Source organism: Elephas maximus, chromosome 18, assembly GCF_024166365.1.
Source record: "Elephas maximus indicus isolate mEleMax1 chromosome 18, mEleMax1 primary haplotype, whole genome shotgun sequence".
Lineage (NCBI taxonomy): Eukaryota > Metazoa > Chordata > Mammalia > Proboscidea > Elephantidae > Elephas > Elephas maximus.
In genome coordinates this window covers 32107441-32123132 of record NC_064836.1, presented here as the reverse complement: position 1 = coordinate 32123132, position 15692 = coordinate 32107441, and the positions used below count along the sequence as shown (strand labels likewise).

Below are 15692 nucleotides of genomic sequence, written 5' to 3'. Positions count from 1 at the left end.
ATGAATGTGAGATGGTATCTAGCTTCCAATTTGGCCCCCCATTTGGAGTTTGTTATTTCTTTAAGCATGCATAAACGTGACTCCGTAATTTCACCTTCAAAAACGTGCTTGGGGTGCTCTGAGTGTTTGATCCCAGACCTTCATGTGGCTTCCTGCCTCTCCTTGCTGTGGTAGGAGATAAAAGGAAACCAGCTGTTTCCTTGTTACAGATCAGGGTCATCAGGGTGGCGATTCAGGATATCACCATGAATGCTTCGGGGAGACAAGGAGACTGTGCCATGTTTTTCTATTAGGCACGGTATGTCAGATTTATGTAGCTGTCAGAAAGGGTATTTCATTTCATGCCTATTTGTGATTCCTTTTTTGTTGGTCTTGTTGCCAGCTTTAAATATCTGGCACCCTACTTGGCAGACTGAGTGAGGCTGATATTGAGGTCCATTCCAATGGTAAGAAGAGCGCTAAGATTTCAGAGTTGTTACTGTGTGCTGGCATCTGTTAGCTCCACGTCTATGAACCTTACTCATTATCATCACAACAACGCTATGGGTTAGCTGCTGTTATGATCCCCATTTTACAGGTGAGACAACTGAGACACAGGGAGCTGAAGTAACTTGCCCAGGTTATATAGCTGCAGAGCTGGAATTTAAGCCCAAGCAGCCAGGGCCAGGACTAGAGTGAGGAAAAAGCAGTGCCCAGGAAACACAATTTAAGGAAGCACTCACTCTCAGATTTGTATAAATGCAGAATCCACACCTGAAGGTGAGTGCCTCCTTAAATCATGAGCCCAAGCACTTCTTTTGCTCTTTGTCACTCTTTGCCCCAGACTTACAAGCTGCAAACAGCCTTGCTTTGAAGCCAGGATACTTAACCTGTATATAACCTGCTTCTGTGAGCCTCACCTTTATGGATCATAGTCAGCCTTCCATAGGGAAGTGAACAGTTGAGAGAGGGTCTCCAGGTGCTAAGGAGACCAGTGGAAACAGAGTCAAAAGCAAGCATCTCTCCATGGGAGTTATCCCTCTCTCTGCTGGGCGTTCTGTTGTACCATGCTCCCTCCCTTTCCTCTCTCTTATGGCTTTGTTTCACCTCCACCCTCTGTGGTACGGAGAGAGAGAAAAGAAAAAGACGTTCTTCACCTGAGAGGTAAATCTCTGTACCCCATAGAGAAAATATTCAAGCAGCATCACAACTAAGACGGATACTTAGTCAGGCCTGGCTGCTCCCCAGAAAGTCCGGACACTCCCTGACATGTGTGTTGGAGTCATACAGATTTCAAGGATATGTATCTATCAGGGGTGTTACAGATTGAATGGTGCCTGCTTCTTTCCAAATGTGTGTTGGAATCCTAATTCCTATCCCTGTGCGTGTAATGTAATGACCTTATGCTTCATGCAGTGTAATATAATCAGTCAATTGAGGTCATGTGGGTGTAGGGTGAAGCCTGAACCTAATCCCTTCTGGGTTACAAAAAGAGCAGTATAGCCACAGGCACACACATAGACATGGGGAAGACAGATGCCTTGTGAAGATCATCAAGGAACCAAGGAAATGCTGGGGCTTCCTACAAGGAAGGGCCCTGATTTGGACTTCTAGCCTCCAGAACTGTAAGAAAATAAATGTCTGTTCTTTAAAGCTACCACTTCGGGTATTTGTGTTACAGCAGCACTAGGTAACTGAGACAAACAGTCTTCAGATCCTAGAACAGAGTCTTATGAAGGTAAGTCAGATTGCCTCAGAGAAGAGGAGAGGGTGAGAGATAGTCCAGAATCCCAGGGCAATAGCAAGAAACCCTATACTCTTGAAAATCCTTTAGCACACTGGGTAGGGTTTGAATGGGACTAGACTTTTCAGGTTAACTGACACATGGCAAAATGACCATTGTATCATTAAGATAAAGAGGTCCAACCATTCATCCATGTACAACCCAAGCCTTAAGAGGCCCTGGCATTGTGGGCTAAAATATGGGAGATGTCTTTGGCACACTTCAGTGATGGACAAACTCTCACCTTGACTCAATACACCGTGGAATGAGCACCCACAAGCTCCCCTATACATGTGTGGATAGCCAGAAGTAGCTGGGCCCAGAGTTGAAATGAAAGATGATTAGAGTGACAATATGGTAGCTTCTTTGACCACCACCCATTTGTCAGTTTGCCATACCAACCTTATTAGGAAAGACTAATCACTAGAAAAGGACATCATGTTTGGTAAAGTAGAAGGTCAGCAAAAATGAGGCAAACCCTCAATGAGATGGATTAACACATTAGCCGCAACAGTGGACTCAAACATACCAACGATCATGAAGTTGGCACGAGCAACGTTTTGTTCCGTTACACACAAAGTCATCATGAGTCAGAGCCGACCCAATAGCAACAAACAACAAGCTTATTTGAACTTCCCGACGTCACACTGGGACATTCCTGGCAGTTTTTCTAGACAAACTTTTACCACTGAAGTCCCAACTTCCCCTCCCCTACAGACATCATGCCAACAGAACCACGCAGGAACCACCACATCAAATGGACGGTGCAAACAGTTCTAAGCCAAAGTGAGCAGCAGCACTTGCCTCTTTGATCAGGTTCATAAATCTGGGCCCAAGGCGCCATGGCTTGTGTCGATGGCACTGCAGGGAGCTGACAGCCAGCTGGGAGGCCCGGTGGGAAGCGATGGCCACCATGTACACCGCATCGTACATCAGGGCTGCTTCAGTCTGTGGAGGAAAACACATACCGCACCTTCAGTTCCACTTTTGCTTAGCTTTTCTTCTGCTTAGTCTCATGCCCTGCTTCCTCAGCTCGCATTTGTCTGATCCAAATGGCCATTTATTCTCCTGCTGAACAGTTTTCACTCTCCAATAGCTATTTCTTTCCAAAATAATACCTCACACTCCAGCATGAATTGGAATAATAGCTATACTTTGTTTTGAGTTCTAAAATAAAAATAAATAAAAGCAACTCAGATCAGCCACAAAGACTAGACTTGGAGAATAGCTATTTTCAGAACGTCTGTAGGCTACGCACAATATGAAGATCAATTGCATTGAGTTAGAAGCTACAAAAGCCCAATATTGCCTGAGCAGATTTTGTTTCTCAGTATTTATCTATCTACTCACATAATTACATTTGGTAGAAACACACGGTTGCCAGTAAAACTAACAGGTGATTTGCAGATAGAGGTGCTTGTGTTGGCTGCTTCCATTCCTGAGAGTCAAGAAGGTGGTAGCTGAGGAATCAAATTCAAAGCAGGTTTGGGGAGACTCTTTGAAGAAGAGACATATGTAACTTGCTCCGAATTTGCCTACTTTTGCCAGTACTTGCCTTCCTGGTAGAGACTGAAAATGGTGATTTCTTTTGGGGGCTGGGCAGCTTATTCTTCCCCTCGTTGAATTTCTCTCACTGGCAAAAGTTGACATAATACTTTCAGCATTTTATAAAATAGATGTCCCTGTCAATAATAATTGGCAGTGCTAACACTAGACTCCAGGTCATAGAATGAAGATTATCATGTGGTTTTCTGTGCTCTGGTGGCACAATGGTTAAGAGTTTGGCTGCTAACCGGAAGCTTGGTGGTTCAAACTCACCAGCCACTAAGCAGGAGAAAGAAGTGGCAGTCTGCTTCCGTAAAGATTACAGCCTTGGAAACCCTGTGGGGCAGTACTAATCGCCTATGAGTTGGCAATGGGTTTTTTTTTTTTTTCTCCTGAACTTGGTTCGTTCAGCATTTACAATAGCATCTCTTGGTGGGAGTGGAAAGAGAGAATAGAGGTTAATACATTTGACATTTTTTCAGTTTTTGAGGCCAGAGTAGACTCCTACTTTGCATCTTTGTGAGCCTGGGCTGTCTCTCTCATTGCATTTATCTTGTTATTTATGATCATTTGTTTTTATATCTGTGTCTCCATAAGAACAGGAGTTTGTTAGAAGGCAGAAATGGCTCAGCTTCAGTCTTTAGTGGCTCACTCATTTCCTGGCACATAAATGTTGTTTAACGTTTGCTGAGGAATTAAAATTATGTCATGCCTGAAAATAAAATGCATCTTTTTTGTATGTGAATAGTGTACCAACCCAAGTATTTAAGATGTATCTCTAAGATAAATCACTTTACTCCTATGATTGCCGTATGTAGAAATTAGATGGGTGGTGATGGGGATTGCTAAAGCTTAAGAATATCTTGATAATATCAATTTAAGACTGATATAACTCATTTTACAGATGACAGAATTGAGGCTCAGGGAATTTAAGAGACTGGTCTAAGGCCACTAAGCTAATTAGTTTCAGGCCAGGGTTTGAACCCACGTCTGTCTGGTTCTAACACCCGTATTCTCCACCACTCTGCTATACTAATTTGGCTTGTTTAGGGGACAGTGATCTGTTGGCAGTAACCGGCAGCGCAATGGCTAAGTGCTCAGCTGCTAAGTGAAAGCTTGGTGGTCTGGATCCACCCAGCAGCTCTGCAGGAGAAAAGGCCTGGTCATCTGCTCTCACAAAGATTACAGCCTAGGAAGCCCTATGGGGCAGTTCTATTCTGTCCTATAGGGTTGCTATGAGTCAGTGTCGACTCAACAGCGCACGACAACAACCATCTATTGGCGAGAGTCCCTGGTTGGGTGGCACAAAGAGTTAAGCACTCATATACTAGCCCAAGGGTTGGTGGTTCGAGCCCCCTCAGAGATGCCTCTAAAGACAGGCCTGGTGATCTACTTTGAAAAGGCCACAGACTCGAAAGCCCTATGGAGCACAGTTCTACCTAAAACACGTATGAAGTCGTCATGAGTTGGAGTCGACGCAATGGCAGCCAACAACAACAACAAGCTATTGGCAGATTATGGTTTTTCATTTTTTTTTATTGTGCTTTAAATGAAAGCTTACAGTTCAAGTTAGTTTCTCATATAAAAATTTATACAAACATTTTTATGTGACCCTAGTTGCTCTCCCTATAATATGATAGCATACTCGTCCTTTCCATCCTGTATTTCCCCTGGGCTTTCAACCAGCTCCTGTCCCTTTTTGCCTTTTCCACTTGCCTCCGGACCGGAGGTGCCTGTTTAGTCTCATGTATCTACTTGAATTAAGAAGGACTCCCTTCACGAGTATCATTTTATGTCTTACAGTCCAGTCTAATCTTTGTCTGAAGAGTTGGCTTCGGGAATGGTTTTAGCGCTGCGTTAACAGAGAGTCCGGGGGCCGTGTCTTCCAGGGTTCCTCCAGTCTCAGTCAGACCATTAAGTCTGGTCTTTTGGTTAGAATTTGAGTTCTGCACCCCACATTTTTCCTGCTCTGTCAGGGACTCTCTGTTTTGTTCCCTGTCAGAATGGTCATTGGTGGTACCTGGGGACCATCTAGTTCTTCTGGTCTCAGGGTGATGTAGTCTCCGGTTTATGTGGCCCTTTCTGTCTCCTGGGCTCATGTTTACCTTGTGTCTTTGGTGTTCTTCATTCTCCTTTGCTCCAGGTAGGTTGGAACCAATTGATGCATCTTAGATAGCCCCTTACTAGCTTTTAAGACCCCAGACTCCACTCACCAAAATGGAATGCAGAACATTTTCTTAATAAACTTTGTTATGCCAATTGACCTAGATGTCCCCTGAAACCATGGTCCCCAGGCCCCCGCCCCTGCTACTCTGTCCCTCAAATTGTTTGGCTATATTCAGGAAACTTCTTTGGTTTAGTCCAGTTGTGCTGACTTCCCTGTACTGTGTGTTGCCCTTCCCTTCACCTAAGATAATTCTTATCTACTATCTAGTTAGTGAATACCACTCTCCCTCCTTCATCACCCTCATAACCATCAACGAATGTTTTCTACTGTGTTTAAACCTTTTCTTGAGTTCTTATAATAGTGGTCTTATACAATATTTGTCCTTTTGCAACTGACTAATTTCAGCCAGCATAATGCCTTCCAGATGCCTCCATGTTGTATTTCTCAGATTCATCATTGTTCTTTATCATTGCGTAGTATTCCATTGTGTGAATATACCATAATTTATCCATTCATCATGGCTTTTCTAAATGCAATCAGTAGTAATAGCTACATTTACTGAGCATTTATTATATGTCAAGTGTTGTTCTAAATACTTGGCAAACATTTAATCTTCACTATAACCTTTACTCTTTTATAGATGAAGAAGCTAAGGTATAGAAAAAATTACAGAGAGAGGTTAAATGGCATCCCCAAACGAGTGATTCAAATCCAGGAAGTTGGTGCTGCAGTTTATGCCCTTAGCTGTGAAGCTGTGCTACTTCGAAACCAGAGATTTGTCTGGTGACTCAATCATCACACTAGTAGGTCAATAATGGTTAGTAATCATGAACAACTTACTTTACAGTGCCAGGTACTGTAAGCATTTTACATGTGTTAAATTTCTTCTAATTCTTGAAATAAGACCTTTGAAATCGGTACTGTTGTTATGATTTTACCGAAGGGTAAATTGAGGAGGGGTTGTAGAATAATTTACCTAAAGTTATGTGGCCATAAGGGAAGGAGTGAGGATTCCAACTCAGGATGCAGGCTCAGCTTTTAGAGCTGACACCCTTGCTATGGTAGCCTGGGCCTTTTGAGGAGCAGAATATATGTTAAAAATGTATATGTATAGTTATTAATTGATTGATGATCGGTTTGATAGAGAAGTATGAGGAGTAGAATTCCAACAATCTGGCCTTTTTATAAACTCAGCTTGTGACCTTTTCATAAACTGAAGGTTGCCTCCCATTGGGATGGGCAATAAAAATGTTCAGACTTGTAGGCCTTATTACACACGTACACACACACACACCAGCTGTTGTCAGTTCTGACTCATGGTGAACTCATGTGTATCAGAGTAAAACTGTGCTCCATAGGGTTTTCAACGGCTGGTGTTTTGGAAGTAGGATGCCAGACCTTTCTTCAGGGCTCCTCTGGTGGACTCGAACCTCCAGCGTTAGGGTTAGCAGAGAGGGAATTACCGTTTGCACCACCCAGGGACTCCTGGGTCTTAGCAGTGCCTTTTAAATCCAAAGAAGAGAACCATTTATTCTAAGAATATGCTTCCTCTTGACATAAAATGTATTCTCAGATAGAGAAGATATTTACTATAACTGTTCTATAATACTAATAACCTGCTGCTGAATTTCCTTCCCTTTTGGGTTTTGTGCTGGAAGCCTGGTTACCAAAATGCAACTCTCAATTGTTCTTTTTACAAATGAGTTTATGTCCACATTTTATTTATATTAAAAGCGTGGCAGCAAGCACATTGCTCAATGCCCCTGAGAAAGTCTTAAAAAAAACTTTGCTTAACTACACTTACATCTAAACCTAGTTAGTATATTTTACCACACCATGGATCATGAAATAAACATGCTGAAAGCAGGCTTCTGCCCAGTGCACTGTGTTCTGGTTATTGCAACAATGTGCAGTAAAGGATGAACTAAATGAGCTTGGGGTAGTCAAACCCTACACATTCCAAAAATCAGCCACTAAATACCCTACGGGGCACAGTTTTACTCTGACTCACACGGGGCCGCCATGAGTTGGAAATGACTTGAAGGCAATTGGTTGAACCTTGAATGAGCTTCACTGGTTGGTGGTATTGTCTGCCATGTTGTCACTCATTGTTACTGAGAGAATTAAGCAGTGTCTATGTGACTCCACTGGCAAAGAACAACTGGAAGCTCATGCTTGGTTTCTCCTGAGCTCTGCTCTTTGAACCTTTTTCCTTTGCTGATTTTAATCAGTATCTTTTTCTGTAATAAACCATAACCATAATTACAGCAGCTTTTCTGAGTTCTCTGAGCCCTTCTAGTGAATTGTTGCACCTGAGGGTGGTCTTGGGGATCCCCAGTAAAATATATCGGGAGAAAAAAAAGAAGGACTAACAATATCGTATAGCCTTATAGCGTTCCCAAACTTTGCTGCCTGCCTGGTATGTAGCTGTTGTTATAAAAAAATTAGAGGAGCTGGCAGTTCTGAAGGGAGGCCTAGTCTTTGAAGAACAAATGGGCAGCAAGGATAAAATTCCCATATTTGCTCCAAACTTGGAAGCACTCACCTACCTGATGTAAGTGAGCAAGGCAGTTTTTTTGTGAGGGACGTGCTCCCAAATACGCCCCTCCTATTTTCTGAGCTGCCTGTCTCAGTGTTAACAATTGCCTCTATTAAAATCCAAGTATCTTATCCACAAGGCACATCTCAAAAAAGAACAAGCCAGCTCATACTAAGTGGGGAATTCTCCACTTAGTATGAACTGGCTTGTTTCCTTCTTTTTTGGGATGTACCTCATGGAAGTAATGAGGATTTCGATAAAGGTGAGGGTGCTAGGACCTTGCCTGGAGGAGTCCTTGTGGGGAGCATTAGTTTGTGGGAGTGGATGCTGCTGAGTGCCAAACTGGAGGGAGGGGTATTGAGCATCATAAATACCCGACACCCGGGAGGTAGGGAAGCACCACCCACAGATGAGCTGGGAAGTGGTCTGGGGAAAGTACCAAAGATATTACTATGTACTCACACCCCGAAAATTCAGTAAATAGGATAGCAGCTGCAGCAAGTACAGGAGGGGCTGGCATGTTATGAATCTCAATGAACATTTGCCAGCTTTGGAGAGAGAAAGTGAGGACTAGGGAAAAGAGAACTATATATAAAGTTGGAAAACACATCTGGGTGATCCAGTGGACATACAAGGTCACCCAGGTTCCAGGCAAAGCCCATCGTGGGCTACACATGCAAGCCAAGGAATGTGATTCATGAAGACAAATGAATTCTGCCTTGATCATCTTGGTATCTCAGAATGCCTTTTGTTCTTTTATTGACTATAAACTGGCAAAACAGCAGGGCTCAGGTCACCTAGTTAGGTAGGAAACCTAGACAGGACTTACAGCCAGGCTTTCCTTGTCTGGAAAGATCTTGCTCCTTCTACTGAATTCAGATGCCTATTGTTTTTCATCAAAGGAGTAGCATTGGACACTCAAAGTGGAGACTCAAAGATGTCTGCCCTGTGGACTGTAAAATGGGAATTGCTCATGTGTAGAAAAGGGGTAAGGCTGCTGGCTTAATTTTGTAATGCAAGCACATTTGAAGAACTGGGAAGATAGGTGACAGATCGATGTTTTGTTGTTTCCATGACTCATACGTTATATTGAATCATACACAAATTTTGGTCCACAATCACAGAAGAATCCATCTGAGTAGGGGCCACCCTACCACCTCAGTCTATCCAAAAGCCAATATATTGAATCAACTCAAGTGCTGAGCAAAATTTGTAGGTAACCCTTCCAAAACCCATGGAACATACAGTATGCCATCTGCTTTTTATGCCTTTTGAGTTCTTTGGAAAGGTGTAACCTGATTTTAACGCGTTTAGCCTCAAGGTAGGAGCCTTTTGAAATGTGTGAAACTCAAAAATCCTGAGTGAGAGTCTCATTTTTTTGTAGACTGAGCATTGTCTTAGGTGATACCTCCTGGATGTATGAATTTTCTAAACTTTTGACAGGTTTGCCTTTATTTCTGTGAGATAAGCCTCTTCACCATGTTTTTTTATGTTCTCGTGAGAATGTACTTATCATGAGAATAAGCTATTCCTAGTCTTCATTCAGTCATAGTGGCCATATTCTCCTTGATGCCATTCATTGTTTCCAGGTGTTACTGGCATCCTTCTTTTCTAGCTTCTGAACAGTAAATAATGCCTTTCCAATAAGGAATAATGCATTGCAGTGGTGCTTCTCAAGACACTGGAACTCCCATAAGTTATTCTTCCCTGCATTCACTCTTAGGGCCTAATCATTGCTTCCACATGTAGGTACGATGCGCTGCTATGAGCTGGTCTGCAGTATTCCAGGGCAGCTGTTTCTGCTTCTTAGCTGTTAGTACTGCTTTGGTTTAATGAAGAATGCATAGGACTTGTAATTTTCCTAATATTCAAATTCCTTTAGTTTTTTTTTTTTGCCTCTAAGTACTGCTTTTGCAGTAGTAAAGAATGCATTGTAGTGGTAATTTTCCTGAGGTTAAGAAAAAAAAAAAAAACCTTGGCTTTGTTTATTTGGGCTGTGTAAGTACACTTCTGGAATAAGGAAGAATACGTCGTACCATGTTTTGAAAAGTTCCGTGAAAAATAATAAAAAGGCTAAGAAGGAGACTAGAATAAAATGTATGTGCAGTCATTGCCAGGTGCTTTTATGTTTTACATGATGTTTTACAAGTTTTCAAGAAAAACAAAAACAAACAAAAAACAATTTTATCATTGACTCATATCAGCAGGGTTTATGCCACCCAGAGGCCACTGGGACACATAATATCCCAGACAATGAGTATCAAAACCCATAGGTCATAACAAAAATTCAGAATTGATCCTTTAATCAACATGCCTTCATTAGGGAAAACGTGTAGTATCAACAAAAAATTCAAAGGAGAAAATAATTGGGTCTTGAAAAGGGTATTAAAAAAGGAATGAAGTTGATTTTTACAAAATCTCTCAAAACTTCTATTGAGTTAATTAATCCTTTGGTTGATAGAATACTTTTTCTTTTTTTTTAATCTAGAGGTTTTTTTTTTTTTCAAATGAGTTTCACTGTTTTTAAACTCTATTGACTCAGTAAAAGCTTTCTTAATTAACTCAATTTTAACCCTGTTTTAAAGTTTTTCTTTAATTAAATTAATTTTTTAAGTCTGGAGTTAAGATTTTTTGGACTTGGACATAACTTATTTCTGTATTTTCAGTTTTGGATGTATTTTGACACGTAATAATATCTTTTTAGTATATGACATTCTAAGAAATCTTTAATCATAAATAATATTAAAGGGGAAAATAGATAAGTAGATGTAGAGTCAAAATACAGGAATTTTTCTTTTTTTTTTTTAAAGAAATAGCTCTGTTGTATATTTATACAAGGGCCTATATAGGTATGTGGCACACATAAAAAGACAGTTATAAATGACTACAGAGAAATTCACCTTGCAGAATAGTGGAAAATGAATGTAATTTTGGAGAATGCAATTCTATAATAGTAATGGCATTACTTAAACATTAACAGCAGCTTATGACTAATTTTCAAAATAATAGTATTACTTTCAAATAATCTTTATCTTCTCTAATTGTGCTTAACTCTTGCTTAATGGAACTCTCTTTGGACTTTCATAAATATATTGAAGAGTTACATAAATATTTTTCATTTAACATCTTGAATCTTAATAGAAGCTTAATACATATTTATTTAGTACATTAATTCCTTTATTAAACACATATTTATTGAGGGCCTACTTGGTGCTAGGCACTCTTCTAGCACTGGGAAAAAGCAGAAACAAAAAGAAAAGCAAAGTCTCTGTCTTCATAGATTTTATACTCTTGTGGAGAAGGTACTAAATAAACATCAGATCAAGATATATCAGGTGATAAAGGCTGTGAAGAAAAGGAAAGGAGGAAAGGGAGAGAGAACACTTGGGGCCAAACAAAAACCAAACCCGTTGCCGCTGAGTCGATTCCGACTCGTAGGGACCCTATAGGACAGAGTAGAACTGCCCCATACAGTTTCCAAGAAGCTCCTGGTGGATTTGAGCTGCCAACCTTTGGTTAGCAGCTGTAGCACTTAACCACTATGCCACCAGGGTTTCCCAGTGGGGGCAGGGATTGCTATATTAGGAAGGGGCTTCAGAAAAGGCCTAGTGAAGTGACATTTGAGCAAGCCTGGGATGTGGTGAGAAGCCAGACATATAAATATCTGGGGGAGGGGAAGGCTCCATCCAGGCAGTAGGGACAGCAAGTTCTTGCCATGCAAGAATGAATGAAAGCAGGGTCTGAGATAAATAGACCCAAAGAAATTGAAACCAAAAGTTTTTTTATGTTCAAGGTGGAGAAGGAGCAGTTTGAATACCGAGGCAACTTGATAAAAAAAGATGTGTCAGCATTGGGCTTGGGCTTGGGAACTTGGGTGGCTTTCTTGGCTCAATGATTGGTCCACTGGATGACCTTATGTGTGCCCTTTAATCTCTCCTTGACCCAGTTTCTACGTCCCCAAATTAGTCACCTCTGGGAACCCTGGGGAAACCCTGGTGGTGTAGTGGTTAACAGCTACAGCTGCTAACCAAAAGTTTGGCAGTTTGAATCCACCAGGTGCTCCTTGGAAACTCTGTGGGGCAGCCCTACTCTGTCGCATAGGGTCACTATGAGTCAGAATCAACTTGGCAACAATGGGTTTTTGGTTTTTGGGAACTGTGGTAGCACAGTGGTTAAGAGCTTGGCTGCTAACCAAAAGGCCAGCAGTTCGAATCCACCAGCCACTCCTTGGAAACTGTATCTAAGTTCTACTGTGTCCTGTAGGGTTGCTGTGAGTCAGAATTGACTCAACAGCAATGGGTTTGTTTGTTTTTTGGGTTTGCATAAATCGTTAAATGCTCGACTACTAGCAGAAAGTTTGGCAGTTCAAGCCCACCCAGAGGTGCCTCAAAAGACAGGCCTGGCCATCTGCTTCTAAAAAATCACAGCCTTGGAGACCCTATGGAGCATAGTTCTACACTGACACACATGGGGTTGTCATGAGTCAGAATTGACTTAAAGCAGCTATCACCACCAACAACAGAAGAAGCAGAAAGGAAACAGTGAAGTGCAAAGTGGGCTTTTTGGAGAAGTAAAGGTCAATATTCTGCTTGACATGATCAGCTGTATCAGTGTGAAGGTTGAGTCCAACTTCCAGTGGGCCCTGCATTCTACCACTTTTTTGACTAGTACTGGACATGACCTAATGTAGCTATTCTACCCATTCATATAGGGCCCTGATGAGCCACCCTTTTCTGGTCTGATTCATCCTCATTTTCCATTTTACAGATTGTATATGAATAACATGAACCATAACAGTAACAAAGCTCAGAAACCTCTCTCTTAGCTGGGATGACAGTAATAAACTCCAAGCAGAATAGACCCGGTCCCCTCCACGGGGACCCACCTCTGCCATTCTCCGTGCCCCGTGGACTGCGGTTGCCCGTGCTGTGGCAGCAGCCCTGCCCCGTGGACTGCCACTGCCCAGGCCATGGCAGAAGCCCTGTCCCGTGGATTACCACTGCCCAGGCTGTGGCGGCAGCAGCCCTGCCCCATGGACCGCCGTTGCCCAGGCCATGGCAGCAGCCCTGGGGAGCAACGACGTCTCATGCCTGGCCTGATTCGGTGTGAATTGCAGGGCTTCATCACCCTCACTCAATGGTCTTCTCCTTCTCAGTCGAAACGTACAAGCTGTCCTGTCAGCGCAGTATAATTGAACACAACAGAGGCTTTTTTTTTTTTTTGTAAATTAAGCCTTTTTTTTGAGATGAATATTTAATGTTTGGCACAAATCCACGATCTGGGTTAACATTGCTTCAGACTGTAAACCCTTAGTGGTACGGCATAGGTAAAAACTTATCTGAGATCAGGTAAAACTTATCTGAGCTCTCATCCTATGCTAGAAATCTTATCGGGAGATGGGCAGAGGGTGTGGAAACATATTTGAGTCAGTGGAATTATAAATCCCAGAGGAAGAAGAGAAAAGCTAACCTATTAGCTTCTTTCTCTGTCTCTCTCTGGCTTTCCCCCCTCACTTTCAGAAATCTAATATTTCCCTGGATATTCTCTACTTGCTCGTATTCAAAAAAAAAAAAAAAAAGCAGGCTTCAAATCACACCAAGGCTCATTTGTACCAAAATGCTTTCTATCAGTATTTCTCAGATCGCTTTGCATGTTTTAAGAGTCATTTTAGGTCTGAAAAATGGTCAAGGACCTGCAACACGGAATCATCCAGAGCCACTTCATTCATTCATTTATTTCTGCTTTTCATTTGATCCTCATTAAAAAAAAAAAAGGTGAAAAAAGAAAAGAAATCCCTGGAGAGGACACCTTCAGCTATCAGTAAATTGCATCTTAAAAGTGAAAGTGCATCTCACGTTGCTGGGAACAGAGAATGAAATACAATCCAATTTAAAAGACTATTACTCACCAGCTTGCCCAATATCTTTCCCCTTAGATGCTGTTACTATACAATTTTTTTTTTCTTTTCCTGTATTTTCTCCATCACACTGGGAGCTTCATTAGAGAAATAAAGCCAGGGTAGGTACATTTGACAGCGAAAGACAACTGATGTTAGTGAGAAGCTCCTTGATGAGGCGGTTTTGGATTTATCTGTTCAGCTGAGTACCTCTGCCTTGTCGGGCTGTGTGCTTGGTACCTGCTTCTGAAGTGTCACACAGCTGGCACTGAGCACTGCCGGTGTCTGCAGAGTGTGCCTGGACCGGTCCAGGACGTGAAGACCAGGAACACACCGAGTCGGTGTAGATCTGCTGGTTTTCCACACGCACTTTGCTTGCCGAGATGTGGCAGAGCGAGGAAGGCCAACTGACTCCACACCACCTTCAGGCAGGTTATTCCTTCCCAAGGCCATGATCTGGGGGCGAAAACTCTCTTTGCTCACCCTTGCTCTGGTTCCTGCTTTTTGTCTTCATTTGGCTGATGCCGCTGCTTTCTCTTTTTTAACTTCATCTAAGTCAAGTACAGACAGGAAGCTAAAAATAGTAGTTTTTGAGAGTAGCTGGGCACAGCTTTAATACTATCTAAAGAGCTTACTCCTTCTTTGATAGAAGTCAGAGTACACATCCTAACACTTTTTCCTCACACCACAGAAGGCATAGAAAATTCTTAACCCCTAAGAAATTCAAACGTTATTTTAAATGATTTTATTTTAAAACTACTTACTGTCAAGGCAATCACGAAAGGACAAATGTATGATCCTACTTATATGAAATATCAAGAATGGGCAAAAGTATAGAGACCAAAATTTATTACTGGTTACCAGAGACAGGCAGGAGTCTCTGAGTGGTGTAAACGGTTAACACACTTGACTGTTAACTGAAAGGTTGGAGGTTCAAGTCCAACCAGAGGTATGTTGGAATAAAGGTTTGGTTATCTACTTCTGAAAAATCGGCCACTGAAAACCCTATGGAGCATAGTTCTGCTCTGACACACTGGAGGTCACCATGAGTCAGGGGCCAGCTTGACAGCAGCTGACAACAACAACAATCAGGGGCAGGAGAGAGGGAAAAAGGGAACCATGGTTTAGGAAGCATTGTGTATCTGTTTACGGTAATGGGGCACTTCGTAGTGGGCACTGATGATGGTTGTACACCATGATTAATGGAATTGGTGTCACTGAATTGTACATGTAAAGAGCATTGAATTGGCAAGTGTCGTGTTATATATATTTCTTACAATGATGAAAAAGAAAATGACTTACTGTCATCATACCATCCAGAAGGCCAGTCTCGGGCCTGGGTGGGGCCTGCAGCCTCTCCATGGACCACTTCTCAATGATGGAGGACACCTCAGGGTTGTCAATCTTAAGCAGCCGAAACCCAGTCATATTTACGCCGCTGTACCTATAGAGTTCCAGATCTAAAGCAAACAAGTCCTGTGCAGTGTTACGAACAAACGACAAAAGTAGAAAAGAGGTAACATTCGCAATGTTATTTGGGCACAAAAGAATTAATGATTGCAGAAGCAACAAATGGACTAAGACCGAAATGGCGGCCATTATCATATAGTTTCTATAAAAGAACATTTCCCAACTCTTTCCATTGGCGCGTTGCCTCGGGAACTCTACGGCAGTAAGCAGTTTTCATTCTCCCCCATACCTTTTTTTTTTGTGCAGTACAGTTAGAAGAGAAATTTGGAAGTTAATCATTAATTGGAAGTTAATCATTAATATGCCCTTGGGC

The 15692-nt window shown here is 42.0% G+C and overlaps 1 protein-coding gene across 9 annotated transcripts in view; it reads right to left on the bottom strand.

Annotated features, from left to right (window-relative positions):
• GRIK1 (glutamate ionotropic receptor kainate type subunit 1) overlaps positions 1-15692 on the bottom strand; it is a 473079-nt gene that overhangs the window by 118880 nt on the left and 338507 nt on the right. For all 9 annotated transcript variants that reach the window (XM_049858058.1, XM_049858060.1, XM_049858059.1 and 6 more), the window contains 2 exons: positions 15212-15385; positions 2567-2710 (listed from right to left, as the gene is read on the bottom strand). In XM_049858058.1, coding sequence (XP_049714015.1) covers positions 2567-2710; positions 15212-15385 — 318 coding nt within the window. The remainder of the gene's footprint in view (positions 1-2566; positions 2711-15211; positions 15386-15692) is intronic.